Source organism: Ammospiza nelsoni, chromosome 3 (assembly GCF_027579445.1).
Source record: "Ammospiza nelsoni isolate bAmmNel1 chromosome 3, bAmmNel1.pri, whole genome shotgun sequence".
Classification (NCBI taxonomy): Eukaryota; Metazoa; Chordata; class Aves; order Passeriformes; family Passerellidae; genus Ammospiza; species Ammospiza nelsoni.
Genome location: NC_080635.1, coordinates 91,774,296 through 91,789,665, shown reverse-complemented (window position 1 = coordinate 91,789,665; position 15,370 = coordinate 91,774,296). Strand labels below are relative to the sequence as shown.

Here is a 15,370-nt window from a genome sequence, read left to right as displayed (position 1 = left end):
AAAGCCACGTGGCAGGGCTCTAGAAAGATGGAGTCTGTATTGCTTTTCAGCTGATGCAGTGCAGCAGTGTACATAAGTTTGTGGTTGGTTTTCTCCTTTGTTTTTTTCTGTGACTTCACCTCCTGATCTTTGGGATGGAGTAAAAAGGAATGTGGGGGTGGCTGACTCCCTTTTCCCTCATGCACAATGTTGGTGCTGGTATGAGAACACAAAGATATGGGAACAGCCTGAATTGTTAATTTCTCATAGCCTACAACTTCTGGGTTAACTGTACTGCCCAGCTGATGCACCAGGGTGTAGTGCTAAGCTTTCTCAGCCTGGGACTTCCCACAGTTTGAAATGTTCCTTCTTTTTTCCCCTGTGTGGGCCTTGGGATCTTCAGAGATTGCAAGCAGGCAATGGTTTGTTCATTTTTTCTTTTGAAAACCACTGAGTGCTTAGAATCTGTGGCACTAAGCAGAGCAGAAGTATGTGGAAAATAGATGTAGTTTGTGACTGAAAATTCACCAAGCTCTGTTTGTCTACCATACTGGTAGTTTCTCTTGCTCCAGAAGCAAACAGTACATTAACAATCCACATGTTGTATTGAAGTGAAGGGGAGACGACCATCCTTTAATGCATCGAACTCCGATTTATTGATCGATCGGTCACTTTAAATAACAGTGCTAATTAACTTCATGCATATTACAAAATCCAAGCTCATGATAGGCTAACAGAGAAAACTCTAACCACTCCTTTTGTTTTACAATACTTATGATTGTTTATTAAAAACAGAACCAGTGTTCCCACTGTGATATGAAAGGTTCCCAAAACTTCCATATCTGCTCCCAGGGTGCCATCTTTTCCCAGAGAGGGTGTTTTGCTTGTTATGGGAAGACTGTCTGAGAACCTTATTGTTTATAAAGTGATGCATGAGAGAGCCTAATTGTTTATAGAAATCAGCCTGGGAACTGCTTTTGGAACTGCTTTGCAACTACCTTTTACTTTTCTCTCCACTGTATGCCTTCATGGCCTTTTTCTTTAAGCCATGCTTGAACTAAACTCTCCACAATGTTGTTTTGTTTTTGTGCATGCAGGTCAGCTTTGGAGGGAGTTGCTGCAGGTTACAAGGACAGTTTCAGACTTACACAAAACCAGATATACCTTTGTGGTCTCAGTGCTGGAAGCCACGAAGTTGTGTTGCAGATGTGGTGTGTGTTCAGTTTTGCTTTCATTTTGAAAGGTGAGTGGCTGAGAGCCTCATGCAATGTATCAGTGATGTTCAGATTGGAGAAAATAGTCCAGCAGCATGGAGTTTGATATCCTGCTGCTGCTGTTCAAGGGCATGGGATTTATGCAAACACAGACAGCCAGACTAGCTTGCCCAGGTGCCACTGGCAGCTGTCAGGCCAGCTGAGACCTTACAGACTTTCATACAGATTATAAACAAGTTCTCATGAAGGCATAATTCAGATCCAAGAGTTGCAGTTGGGTCTCCATGGGGAACATCTGGTTACATTTATCTGCAGAGAGCAACCCAATGCTTCAGAAGAAAGCCCTGAGCACTTGCCCTTTTTAGGATGCAGTCCTGCCTAAATTTCTGCTTGGCAGCACTGAACACAAGTCCTGCCTTGAGGTTTCTCAAATAATCAAAGTGAAGCTTTTTATTCCTGACTTGCTCCTGAAAGAAGAGAGCTGGAGTGAGGAAAGCCTGGCTGCATCCATACACATCAAAATCAATGGAGGGGCTTTCATGTTTGCCTCAAAAGGCTCCTGTACCTTCCAGAAAAACCCTCAGCCAAGTCAGTTAGAGGAGGTCCCTGTGAGGCTCCAGAGCTGTGGGATGAATCATGGCTCTCTGTGTCTCACAGAAGAGTGTCTGAGAGCATCTCCTGGAGGAATTCCTTCTTAAAGGCTCTTACCTCTTACCTGAATGCCTGCATGACCTGCTGCAGCCAGGCAGATGCCCCTGAGAGGCTGCAACCCTGCCAGCTCAGCCTGCCTTGCTCTTCCCAGGAGATGCAAGGTCTAAATAGCCACCTCTTCCACTGTGCTGGTCCTTGTACCACCATGCTAGACTGGCGTTTCAAGTAGAATAAAAGCTTTTCACATGTTTGGGGCTGAGTTTTTGGAGCTATTCAGACAGACAAATCTTACAAGTGAGCTGAAAGTTGGTTTGGAGCAGTGCTCATGCTTAGCCCCGCTGGTTGATTTAGAAGCATATTTATGTGTCCTTGAAAGCACAGATTAGCCAGAGAGGTGGTGAATCAGCTTTTGTTAGCACCTCTCCCTCTGACAGTGGCTTGTCTACAGTGAAAGCAAGTCTCCACATGCATGCAGTCAGTGGTGAAAGGCTGGAGCTTCTAATCCTAACCTAATGCTATTAGGACACAGATTCTTTGTGTCCTGGAAGTGGCTATCCTCTCCATAAATCATAAATGGACACTAGTTACCAGAGTGGGAGAGAGCTCTGTGTGTGGCCCAGTCTGCTTTGAGGTGGGAAGAAACACTTAAGGTGGAAGAAACAACATTTTTCAGATTGTTCCCATACTCTATTCTGAAGTTTTCTACAAGTGGATTTCAGCTCTTTTTGCAATACTAAAAGGAGGGAGGAGACAATGGCCATTCTTGATGCCATGTGAGGAATATTGAAATGAAATGCTTCATTGGAAAGTTATAAAAAAGAAAAACAGCCTTTAAACAAGACTAATGTTGTCAAGAGACACATCATCAACAAAACTTTGAGGAGAAGGGGGAAAAAGATGGTGGGAACCCTGTGTGGCTCCATGTTTTGTCCCAAAACAAAACACAGGGTCTTGTAACAAACAGAGCAGAGATGGGAGCAAACCAGGACAGGGATCCTAGGGTCTTCTCTGTGCCACCTCCTTCTCCCAGAGGCAGCAGTTGCTTTAGTTGATTAAAATAAGAAAGCTTCTGTCTAAAGCTTAATCAGGCATTCTCTCTTTAATTTGAAGAAATGGAAAAACCTAGGGAGAACTTTACTGTTACAACACAGGCACTTTTAGTTAGACTTACCTCTTCCTCTCTGTCCATTTTGAAAGGGTTGGAAGTACAAGATGGGAAACATCCTCAGCCATGAACTGCACTCTCAGTGATATCCATGTTTTTTTTCCTTCTCCTCTGTGCTTCAGGCTATTTGATAATGCTGGAGGCTTTCTAAATGGCTAAGGGGAGGGTGAGGATTATGTGGTGAAGCTTCTTATCCTGATCCGAGAATGGGGTTGGTCACTTCTCTCCCCAGCCCACCCCTTCACCTTTCCTGCTGTCAGGTTGCTCATTCTGAAAACTCAATTGGTTTGGGTTGAAAAATAGATCCATTTATTGTTTTAAAAGATTTATAACTTGCCGGTCAAGTTTTTTGGCATGTGTTTAAAGTTCTGAACATTGTATTTAAGTGTGAAGTTTACTTTTTCAGGCATGCTACTTATTTAAAATTGCTTTGAGGCATTACTGCCAGCATTTGGTCATGGTAAAACAGCTGCAGAAAGAACTATTTTACAAATTTGAAATGCTGTTCATATTGCCTGAGTGAAAGTGTTTCTTATTTTGTGCCTGATTTTTTGTTCTTTATGATGGCTCTCCTAGCACATGAAGCATTAGTCAATCCTGCTGGGTTTTAATTGAATCCAGAATTACCCAAATCTCAGCTTGCTCTCACAAAAAGTATTTTGAAATATGTTTCAATTTGGGTTTCCTGACTCCAGCTACTGCAGCACGTTTTGTGCAGAGATGTGCTTTCTTTTGGTGTGCATAAAACTGTCTCATATTATGAAAAAAATTACTCTGCAAAATGCAAGACTCCAGTAGAGAATGGTGGTAATGACAGAGATATCTATCAAGAAAATTTCATCATGCTCAGTGTTGCTTTGCAGTTTTTTGCTAGTCTGTGAGGGAAATCACTCCTGTTTTCTTTACCTTCTGTAGTGTCATATTAAGCCCGTTTATCAGCATAGAGAAATTTAGGTTGGAAGGGACCCCTGGTGGTCATCTGGTCCAACCTCCTACTCAAAGCATGTTTGACTAGATCAGGTAAGCTTTTCCTTTTATCTAATATGAATTTCTTGTTGCCCAATTTTTGTCTATTCCTTCTTGTCCTCTTACTGTGCACCTCTAAGAGGAGCCTGGCAGTGGCATCTCTGCACCCTCTGAGTGCAGACAGCACTGAGGTTTCCCTGCAGCTGTCCCTTCTCCAGGCTGAACAAACCCTTAGGCTCTTTTACCTCCCTAAACATCTTGGTTGCCTTTCTCTGGGCCCCACAGTCTGTGTCTGCAGTTAGGGGAAGGAATGGGAGGGGATGGGGCAGCCTTGTCTGAAGAGGCAGCGGCTGCTCTTGGGAGCAGGGGTGGGGAAGTGATCCAATAGATGAGAAAGAGCAAAAACCCAAAAGCTGTGCTAGGTGTATCTCCATTAACACATTTCATCTCCACAGGTCTGTATTTGCTGAGGTGCAGGATGTCTGCCCTGAGGCTGATCTCTAACAGGACCTCCCAGCAGGCCTTGTCCAACTCTGATTACACCTGGGACTACGAGTACTATGAGTATGGACCTGTGTCATTTGAAGGCCTCAAGGCTCATAAGTGTAAGTTCAGTGGAGACACAGTTCATGCAGCTCAGCTTCCTGTGTTCCTGTTCTTCACTTGTGACTGCATATTGTACAAAAACATTCCTCTCCTAATTCCTAGGAGTCTCTGCAATTAGCAGTGTCCCTCTATTAGATCATCATTGTTGTTTATTATTCTGTATCCTTTTGTTGACTTGTACATGAGAGAACCATGGATTTGTTGGCTGTGGTAGGAATTTGTCAATACTGAGGAATATCTCACTGTCAGGGAAAGTTAACAACAACAAATGCAGATACATTGCTGCTTCTGGTGGCTACTTGTTAGATCAGTGTTGCTTTGTTTTGGTTCTATTTGTTTGTATTAATGGTAACATTTGATTCTGTTAATGGTAAAAAGGCAGTGGTGGGGAGCCTTACCTGCATTAGCTGTGTTTGGTTTTCCTGATAGAAAATAAATTTTTGGTTTTTAAAATGTTGAAAATAAGAGAAGAATTTTCTCCTTATGAACAAACTTGCCATTGGTACTTTCTTCATAGGAGGAGTGTGCTAAATTCACTTCTGTTAATACTGGAGTTGTTTTAGAGTAAAAGCAAAAAATGGAAAATGGGTACCAGAAAGATGAAAACTGTGGATTGGAACTTGGAGAAGGTGTAACTAGGACAGGCTAATACAGCTGGACTAACATTTTTCTAAAAAGTAGACAATGGATTTGATGATCTTTCCTTTTAGAGGAGATGATTGTGAAGGACAAACAGTAAAAGGGGGGGGGGAAGTAACAGAAACCGATTCAATTACCTGATGTGTCTTGCAAGCACTTTGCAGAAGAGAAAAAACCCATCCTGTTTCTTTGTTTCTGAGGTAGATACACTGTGGAACGGTTTGATTCCCAGACTTTAAAGTTCTGGGGAAGGGTTCCCATCCAGTGCTGGAGCACTGGTCCCGGATGAATTTCGTACTTTGTCTCATTTGTCCCAATGAGCATTCAGCCTGGGAAAAAGTAGTGCCTGCACTGGCAAACAGCAGCCCAGAAAGGCAAATCTCCCTTTCCTCTACACAGTCAGAAGTTTTTGGGGAGGCTCTGCAAGGGATAGAAGAAATTTGTTGAAATTACTAACATGTTTGAAAAAACAATAGAGTAGAATTTACTTTTTATTTTTTCCCCTCAAAAAAGTCTGCTGATTACTGCCTGTATTTTTACAAGTGATAGGTAATTGAAAAACGTGGGCTAGCTTTCATCATGTTTTTAATTTATCTTCCATTCTTACACTTAATCAGAGGTTAGACCTGATTGCAAAGATTACTGGTTGCAAAGATCAGCTGGAATGTTATGTAGACTTCTTCTTTTCATCTCAGCTTCTCAAACAGCATGATGGGACAAAAAGGTATAAATGACATCTGCCTCTGGATTGCAGAAGGCACAGCTGCAAGTCAGGTCTTGGATTGCCACCAAAGTTATTGCCATGCTGAGCATGGCAGCTGAGCTTCCCTGTCTGCTGTTCATAGAGCAGAAGGTCCTGAACAGGTCCTAGAGAATGGGACAGATGTAAAAACTGCTTTTCAGGTGGACTTGATGAAAGATGTCATTAGTAGTACTTGAATCAGTGATCTAGGCAGTCCCTCTAGTTAGGGTGGATTTTCTTTAGTTTTTGTTTCTTTGTTTGCTTTAACTGATAGATTGGAGTTGCCTCTGTTTCCTTCACGGTTGTTGCATGCATTCTCCAGAGGGCAGAGTTTAATCTGCTAAAGGAATAGTCTGTGCTGTGTATGGGATGATACTTCATGACGTGGTGTGTTCTTGTTCCTGCTATTGCCAGCTCAGCTGGGATTGTTGTGAAATGTGGAGGCAATGTGACCAGACGTGAACTTCTCTGAAATCCTAAACTGGGGAGAAGGACAGGAGATTAAACAAGGGTTGTATGAGGAGGGAGACCTTGAAAACTAACAAAGAAAAGGTGTCAATGAATGCTTGTAACTTGTTGGAAAGCTCAACAGGGAATGGACTCCAGCATAGGTGATTTGATTTTAATATAAAGAAATTCAGAAGCCTGTTTTCTGAAAGCAGAGAAAAATGTATTCAAAGTGACCTGTGAGAAAAAGGATTGACCAAATAATCTACCAGACCAAAAAAAAAAATGCCACAGTGATGTTTCAAATATATGACTGCAAAAGGAGAAAAAAAAAAGGCAAAAAGTATGTTCTGCTGGAAAAGAAGTGAAGGCATGTAGTGGGATAGAATATAAGAAAATAAAGATAGTGTAGAAAGTAATCTTACCCCTAAGGAGTTGCAGCTGGGCCAATTATCAAAGATTAGGAACAGGCCTGACTGTACCTGGCCAGAGCTGTAACCAATGGGAAGAAGATGCTATAAAAGAGTGGAGTGGCTGGGTATTGTAGTCAGTTGGTGGCTTTGTGAAGAATAGAGAGTCAGTGCTCTGAAGATGCCCACGAGAAACACCAAGAAGGTATGAAACTTTTGTGATAAGGAGACAATGGTATGGAAGCCCTGTGATAAGATGAGAACAAAGGCAGGAACTAGAAATCAAAAAATCTGGAAAAGTAGGGACCAAATATCTTATACATAGAAGCTTTAGAAAGTAAATAGACAAAGATAGTGAGGAGATACTTGTGACTGGCAGAGATAAGAACAAAATGACATTTTGTGCCTTTGAAAATGAGGAAACCTCAGCATGTTAGTTATGCTAGTGAGAGGAAAAATAGGTAGCAGTGATCAGAGGATTGGAACTGCTGCCAGGATGTTATGAATCTGTGTAATGAAGAAAAGAAAGGTCAAAACTGCAACTTGATAATGTAAAAGTATCGTATGAATATCTGCCTGTAACTTTGGGCAGCATAAATGTCCTTCATACCATATTTTTTGAACAAAAGTTAGGTTATGTCCTGTTAATTTTGAATAAGTGTTTAGAATTTAGTAGGTTTGAATAATTTCCACTGAAGTGAGTGAGACCTAAATCAAATATTGAAGAGAACTCAGGATACCTGCTTGAATTTTAAATTAATTCAAACAATGTAATTTATGCAGCAGAGAGTTGGAAGTGTGTCAGGGGGCACAATAAAGCAAGGAAGGTGTAGCATTAGGCTCAGTAAACTTAAGAATTCTGTTGGGAGCAGGGGCACCAAACCAACCAAAAAACAGACTTGTTATTCAGCACACAATAGCAGCTGTGATTTTTGTGGGGAGCAGTAGTTTACTGGAGCCTTGACTTTCTTTTTTTTCTTTCTTCCTTTTAGTTAAGTTTTTCAGCTTGATTGAAATAATCTATGTGCATATTTTTTTAGTCATCTTGATTGCATTTTACATTCTGGTTGTTAATGCAGCTGCATACCATCCAAGCATATCTGACTAGCTGGAAGGTACTAGTAGCTATAAATGCTTAAATGGTATTTTTTAAAGGCAGTACTTATTTTTAGATTAAATCTTCAGGTACTACCAAGTCTAGTAGGATCAGCTATTTTGTATTAGGAAGGTAAGGTACATCTTTAACCAGTGAATACAGGCTGTGCTTACAGAATGATTCTGAAAGTAATTTAGTGCGCATAATAGATGGAATTGCAAAAAAAAGCTCATGGCAGAATGCTTTAAGCAGAAAGGGGTATTAAAATCTCCTCACCTCCATCACAGAGATCTATACTCAAGCCACATTCCAGTTATTTTACACAAGGTATTGAGAGGGGAAGATATGGCATAGGAGAGATGGAATGAATATTGCAGTGGGAGACTTGAAACTTAACCTCCTTAGCTACCTAAGAAAGGGATTAAGGAGAGACTTCATTGTGATAGAGTATTTTCTCAGGGAGAAAATCTCAAGTTGCAGCAGGCATTTTGACTTTGCAGAAAAAAGAGAGAATGGTTTGAGTTGATTTCCGGTTTCCACATCTGCCTTTTAGCATGGGAGATATTCCACAGTGGGAGCATGATTAACAGCTGGGGCCAAGCACCAGGTAGGATAGCTGATTCCTTGTTTTTTCAGTGCCTTTAATTAGTCCTGTAGGAAATTCAGCAGTTCAGTGCTGTGCCTGCTGCTCTGGGTCAGACATTACAGCCAGTGAGATCTCTGAGGCTTGGTAGTGGCTGTGTCATGAGAGGTAAGGGTAGGAAGGATTCCTGACCAAGCCTTCCCTCCTGAATGTTTGTATGTTACTGTTTTTTGTCTTCTACAGTGGAAGTGTTGAATACTTGTATAGGTAAAGAATAACTAACTGAAATGACAGGTGAAAAAAACCAGAGTGCTGATGGGTTCTGGGCCAGGTAATATTGAGTGCTGGTGCTCTGTAACTTTGGTCCATGCTAATCAGTTGATTGTGTCTGGAAATATCTTTGTTCCACTTGAACCTCTCTAAATCAAATTCCTGGAAACTCCGAACAGCTTGGAGCAGCTGTGGACGCACCTTGAAGTTGTAAGTGGACATAGATTTGTTCTTAGTAGTGCTGGCAAATTGCCTACATCCATTTGCTGTAAATGAGAAGAGTAGTTGGAGTTGAGGCACACAGGTAAAAGGCCATGCTCTTCCCAATGGCTGCTGTATTTGCCTACTGCGCTGGTTTTCCTATTGCTTAACTGCTGGTTTGACTTTTTTGTCTAAATCTGTTGTGCTCCTTTGACACTGTGTTGCACTTTCCTGTACTTAAGTTGGAAACCCAAATTGAAACTTATTCAAAAACATCTTGTATCTGTTGGTTATTGATATTTATTGAAGTAGGAAAGGGTTTTATCTGTGGTTCTGTTTCTTGCAGAACCCTCTGTCTTGCCACTTAAAGGTCTTTTTAAACATATTTTGTCAAAGAATTATATTTAAATCCAGAAACTTAATGGTCTGGGGCAGAAATAACTTAAAATAGCAGGAGTTCAGTTCTACAGAGACAGAGGATTTTGAGGAAAATCAAATAATCCTCCCTTCCTAGTTCTAGCACTGGAGTTCCAAAGCTTGGAAATGGGCCTGGCATCACAGAGGGAGCTCCTCTTATTTTACTTACCAAGAGAATTGTCTTCCCTCTGTTATCTACTGTCTGGTTTGCATAGATATCAGTAAGGTTTGGTCTTGAAATGAGATTTGCAGTGGCAGCTTTCTGTTTAAAAATAGATAAAAATAAATTTGATTTTCCCTTTGTCACCCAGAAATAAGCTGCAAATTGTTTTGGGTTTGCACTCATGCTGCCTGTAGAAGGCAACTTTTTGCAAGTGCAAGTAAAATATTGATCATTTTGTTTCTTTTTCTTTCACCAGATTCCATTGTGATTGGATTTTGGGTTGGTCTTGCAGTTTTTGTCATCTTCATGTTTTTTGTCCTGACCCTGCTGACGAAGACAGGAGCACCACATCAAGAGTGAGTCTGGAAATGGGAATAACAAATCCAGGCTGCTGAGTGGCACACCTGGGCTCTTGCAGCCCCCAGACCAGCAGTGACAGTGCTGGCACTCTACCATCTTGTTACAGTCTGTTCTTATCAAACAGTGCAGCCTGTCTTCATTTCAAGAAATTTTAGCATTTTCATTGTGAAAGGATGTTTTGGGTGGGCTGCCAAACAGGTGCCTTTAGTGGGATGGTTCTAAGTAGGCTCAAGTTTTCATGGAGTGATACTGTGAATATCAACAGAGTAGGAACAGATAAAATGCAGTGCAGATGTTGAATTTGGTTGGTTTCCAAATGTTTGTTTGTTCAAGTCCCAGGATAGATTTGGGTAGTGTTTGCAAAATCTTCCCTTAACCCCTGAGACCGAGTGTCAGTTTCTGCTGAGAATTTGCAATAGATGCTGAAGTAGAGACCAGCTCAACATTTCTTTCTTTCAGGTTTTTATTCTTTCTGGCTGATAAGTATGTGCAGACCATGCCTTGCCTCAGTGGTTTATCTGCATTTGCAGAGGATGCAGGCTGTCAGTGTCCCTTCCTCTGACAAAGTGTGAACCCACATCTCCTCTCAGGCTTGTGTGCCATAAAGTGGAAATAAAAAGCCTCTCTGGAGTGTGAGATTGCTTGCAGGCAGGTAGCAATGATGAGAAGATGATTGTAAAAGGCAATTGCTGGTGCTTATCACTTCCTAAAGCAGCCTGTCTCTGCCTCCTGGAGCCCCTTTGCTATTTAATCACATGTAAACTGGCTCTGGAACTCTGTGTAATAGCACATCTCCAGGGACAGGCCCATGTTAGGGATGGCTGATGTACATCCTCAGCCTCTTCTGTGCTCCTGAAGTTTTGCTCCTGTGAGGAAAAAAATAGAGTCAGAAGAATCCAGTTTACCAGAACTGATGTGCTGGTATTTTTGCTTCCCCTACAGAGTGTTATGAAGTAGCCAGACATTGGTCCCAAACAGATTTAAAATCCCTGTAATTGTTGGTGTGCTGCCTCCTTTTCACAAAGATCTTACTTGTTAGCTGAGCATGAGTCTGGATCCCATGTGGACAATCTGAAAGGGGAAAACATGATGAAGTCAAAAATACAGTGATAGAGACTTTAGAGAGCATTTAATATGGATATTTGCCAAAAATTTTACACTTGTAAAAATTTACTTTCAGGTAACAGAGGCCTGCTTGATATCTCCCACTTTTTTCTGCTTTTTTCATCAATTTTCTCAGAACACTGTCCTTAAGAGTTTGTGAAATGTCCACATTTGATCATCTTCTACATCCAGATAATGTAATCAGGATTCAGACTTGCCTTTCTTGAGACTTCCAGAAGTCCCTTCTACACCTTATTATAATTTTTCTTCAGTTGCTGGAGTGAGACCAATTATTCCTTTTAATATTTGTTATGGATCTGTTTGCAGCTTTGGGAGCTGTGTGCCTGAGTGCTTGCCCACTTGCCATGCATGCTGAGCTGGCACCTTTAACAAATTTGAGCAGTTTTTTGACATTTGGTAATGAAATTCTCATGGTACTGAACATGGATCCTTTGGGAATATGCTAAGGGCAGGGAATACAGTTGGGTTCTCTTATTCTTGATACATGTGTGTAAAAACTGGAGAACAGCTACCTGTAAACCACTTGCTTTAGTTTGCCTGCACCTTCTATTTCCATGCCTGACTGGATTCTTCATGGCCTGGTGTTTCATTGGTGGGCTGCCTTGAGCCCTCCTAGGAAATAGAAAATAGATGTTAACAGGATTCCCAGGTCTCTGACTTCAGGAAGGCTATTTGGCTGCTCTTTGAAGTACCATTAATGTGAGAGATTAGGTGTGTCTGGGCTCAGATGGATGGATCCAAAGTAGAATACTCTGATTTTTTTTTTTTCCTAGTAGTAGGCTTTTCTTAGCTCAATATAAGGGGCCATGATAGGATGTACTTTTCAAAATTATACAAGATGTTCAGAATTAGGTACATTCTCAGACCAGAATGGACAGGGTATGGATGGGGACTGGCAGAAATTTAAAGAAGTTATGGAAATTAAGTCTGTTGCATTTATCTTTTGTTTCTTTGCATGCATGAGTATGTGTGGAACATTAGCTTGTTGCAACTGAAAAAAAAAAAATTGGCAATATCTGAATTTCCAAAAAATGTTTTTATTCATCACTAGGAGAGGAAAGCATGCCATGTTTGTTTCTGCATTTGAACACATCCTTAAGAGCACATTTGTGCAACAAATGCAAGAGATCATGCAACTGATTTGTAGAAAATAATGGCTGGTGTAATCTCAAAGCAGTAAATGTTAGATAACATTTTTTTTAAGAAATGAGTTGATCTTGGTTAAATAAAGCTGGGATTTTTGAGGCTGCTTTTCTTGAGTGGGCTGAAAAAGATACCTGCTGAGGAATTATTGCAGATTGTAATGAGCAAGACTATGCTAGTTTCTAGTCTAGTTTAAAAAAAATGTAATAAAATTGCACTCAATTTCAAAGATGGTGTTTGTGAATTTCAAAATCCAAAACCATCGCTGTATATTAGATCATGTCTTCCCTGCTCATGAACACAGGTTTATACTTCATTATATAGCCTTGATATTCTGGGGCATTGTAAAATTTATTTTACATCTTCCATTAAAGTTAGGTTGCCACTGCCAGTCTTGTGTGCCCTTCTGCATGGTCAGCCTTTGCTCCCTCACACTTCACTGGATTATGAAGCACCTTCCACACCTATGAAGTAATTCTGCTCCTGCAGTGGATGCATTCTAAACTTTCTTCTGCAGTCACTTCTTCCTGGGCTTACAGTGCTTCTCCTTCTTTCTGTCCTTATTTGCCACTTCTGTTGCCTGTGCCACAACACAGGCAATTTGCCAAATTATATATGAAACTTAGAGTGGTGCTTTTTACTGCATTATAAATACATAAATGTCAGTTGTCAGCTCAGAATTATTCCAGGCTGTTTGGCCCCTGCTGTGTATACAGCAGATTATTACTTGGTTACTGGTCAGTCTTACAGTAATTGAACATTATTCTTCTACCTGGTTCACTTTGAAATGCAGAGTGAGCCAATACAGTTTTGACAAACGAGAGAACTGCTTTGATTTCTAGGCTAGTGGAAGTGATTTTGTGAGGACAGAATTCCCCCATCATGTAATGGAAGTAAATTAGCTTTTGAGAGGCAGGGATCTTTAACTGTGCCTGAAAGACTAATGCTAGGTATCCTGTGAAAATTTTAGTGGGTGGATTTCTGAAGGTGTCATCTGAGGCACTTACCTCCCTCTGCGGGCTTGAGGAGATGAAATTTCACTGAAAAACTCTTCAGTGCTGGGTGGACCTTTAGGTGTCCAATTATCTGACTCCAGCATCATTTGCTACATCTCCAGATGTAAACAGTATGACTTATTAGTTCTTAAAAAAATTCATATTCTGAGAACATGTTTCATTGCTCATTCTCTGAATATCTCTACTAAATGCAAATAACTTGCATTTTGTGATTATAGCATGTAAATTCAGCCTGACAAAGAATGAATCTGTAGAATTGCTGTCTTGCTTGAGCTCTTCTCACCCCCAACTGCAAATGGCTCCTGCATGAGTCCATGCAGATTGGTGCTGGTTTGAGCTAAGGTTTATAAAGAAAACTGCCAAAAAACATGTTAAACTATCCTTCCTGGCTGCTGGGATTGTTAAGACTGCCAGTGTCTAAAGCAGTCTTTAGTTCCAGCTCTCCTAATTTGGAAATCTGAATGTCATTGATTGATGTCAGTGGAAAAGAGGGTTTGATGTCTGGACAAGCAAGCACTCAGTGCTCTCAGCGAGAGCAGAGCTGCCTGTGCCTCAGAAACATTTTGTCTATCAAGGACTTTCTCAAACTGTTCTTATGAGCCATTTAAAACAACTGTTACTACTTGAAATCAAGAGTGTTTATAAACTCATTCGGTGAGGTGATTATTACAGTCTGTTGATTACTGGAAGTGCCATTTAAGAGTGCTGGCATTAACTTATTCCCATGGAAAATTGTCATGACAAATGAAGACTTAACATTGCTTCAGCTGAAAATAGTAAGTAGTGCTGGCTTTCAAAGTCTGTGGTAGCTAAACTGTAGGGTTTCCTTTTCTCCTGATCATAATGGTTCCTGAAACCAAGCTACTTGATAAGAATTCAAATAGTTTTACTTTTGTGTTTACTGCATTTTTCTTTTTCCTCTATAGCAATGCAGAGCTTTCTGAAAAAAGATTTCACATGAAGAGCTTTGTGGCAGAATTTGGAAGACCTCTGGAGTCTGAGAGGGTCTTTTCTCACCAAATGGCTGAAGAATCCCAGTCACTTTTCCATTTCTGCATTAATGAAGTGGACCATATGAACAAAGAAAAAGAGAGCCAGAAAGGTCCAAGTCTGGAGGGTAACACCCACTTCCAGGAGGTTCCCAAGAACAGTGCAATGTTTGAGGAAGACCTACATTGTCTTACAAAATTTAACATTCCTAATTTTGTGAACACTGAGCAGAACTCTTCATTAGGTGAGGATGATCTCCTCATCTCAGAGCCACCAATCATTTTATAAAGCAAACTGGTTATGCAATCTTAACATTGGATCCTTGATTGAAGAATCCTTGAAGGTAAACATCTCCATTATTGTCCAGTTTGAAGCCTTTCTTGGCCTCCTGCTCCTTTGACAGAAAGCATTTCAGACCTGTGCTTTTTATTGTATGTAAGAGTGGCTGTACTGAGAGCTCACTTTAGACAAGAAGAAAGACACTGAATCCTTTATTCTGATGCCTTCTGTGGTCTAAAACTTCTGCCCAGTATTATTTTTGCTTTTTGATTTTTTTTTTTTTTTTTTTGTTTCTTGCACTGTTCTTCATTTTTTAAACAACTACTCATGACCAGCTTCTGAAGGATAATAATTCACAAGGACTGTGAAGGCTGAGCCTGGCATTGGGAGGTCTGTGAAAATTCACTGGCCAAGAAAAGTGTAAATCTCCAAGGAGACTGAAGAAAGGAATAAACAGCCCCTGGGGATGCTCTGTAGTTTCTGCTGCTCCCAATAAGGATGCCTGAAGCTGAGCACCACAATAAATCCTACTTGGGACTAACTTCACTTTCTGATCCCTAATTGCTTTTTGGTGCAGGTTAAACCCAATTTTACAAAGCTTCCAGAGGGAATACCTTGCAAGTGAAATTGTTTGGTTACAGTGTTTACAAAATGCTATCACCACCTGCTGCTGAGTAAAAAAAAATTGATGCCTGTAATTATAACTCAGAATGACACCTCAGCAGCTGCCCCTGATGACATAAATTAGTATTCTACACACAAACTGTGATTTGACTCTTTTTTTTTTTTTTTCCCTGCTAGTTGCTGATGTGAAATTCTAGTTCAGTAATTACAGGATTCAGTAGCTAAATCATAGGAAATAAGAAAAAACCTATTTTTCTTCTGCCAATAAAGTTATTACATGCAAA

General features: G+C 40.6%; 1 protein-coding gene across 1 annotated transcript; it reads left to right on the top strand.

The window, feature by feature from the left end:
* The first annotated feature begins 4,413 nt into the window (after positions 1-4,413).
* Positions 4,414-15,370, top strand: MRAP2 (melanocortin 2 receptor accessory protein 2). Its single transcript, XM_059468244.1, has 3 exons — positions 4,414-4,580; positions 9,806-9,905; positions 14,120-15,370. The coding sequence occupies exons 1-3, from the start codon at positions 4,454-4,456 to the stop codon at positions 14,469-14,471; spliced, it is 579 nt and encodes a 192-aa protein (XP_059324227.1). The 5' UTR covers positions 4,414-4,453; the 3' UTR covers positions 14,472-15,370.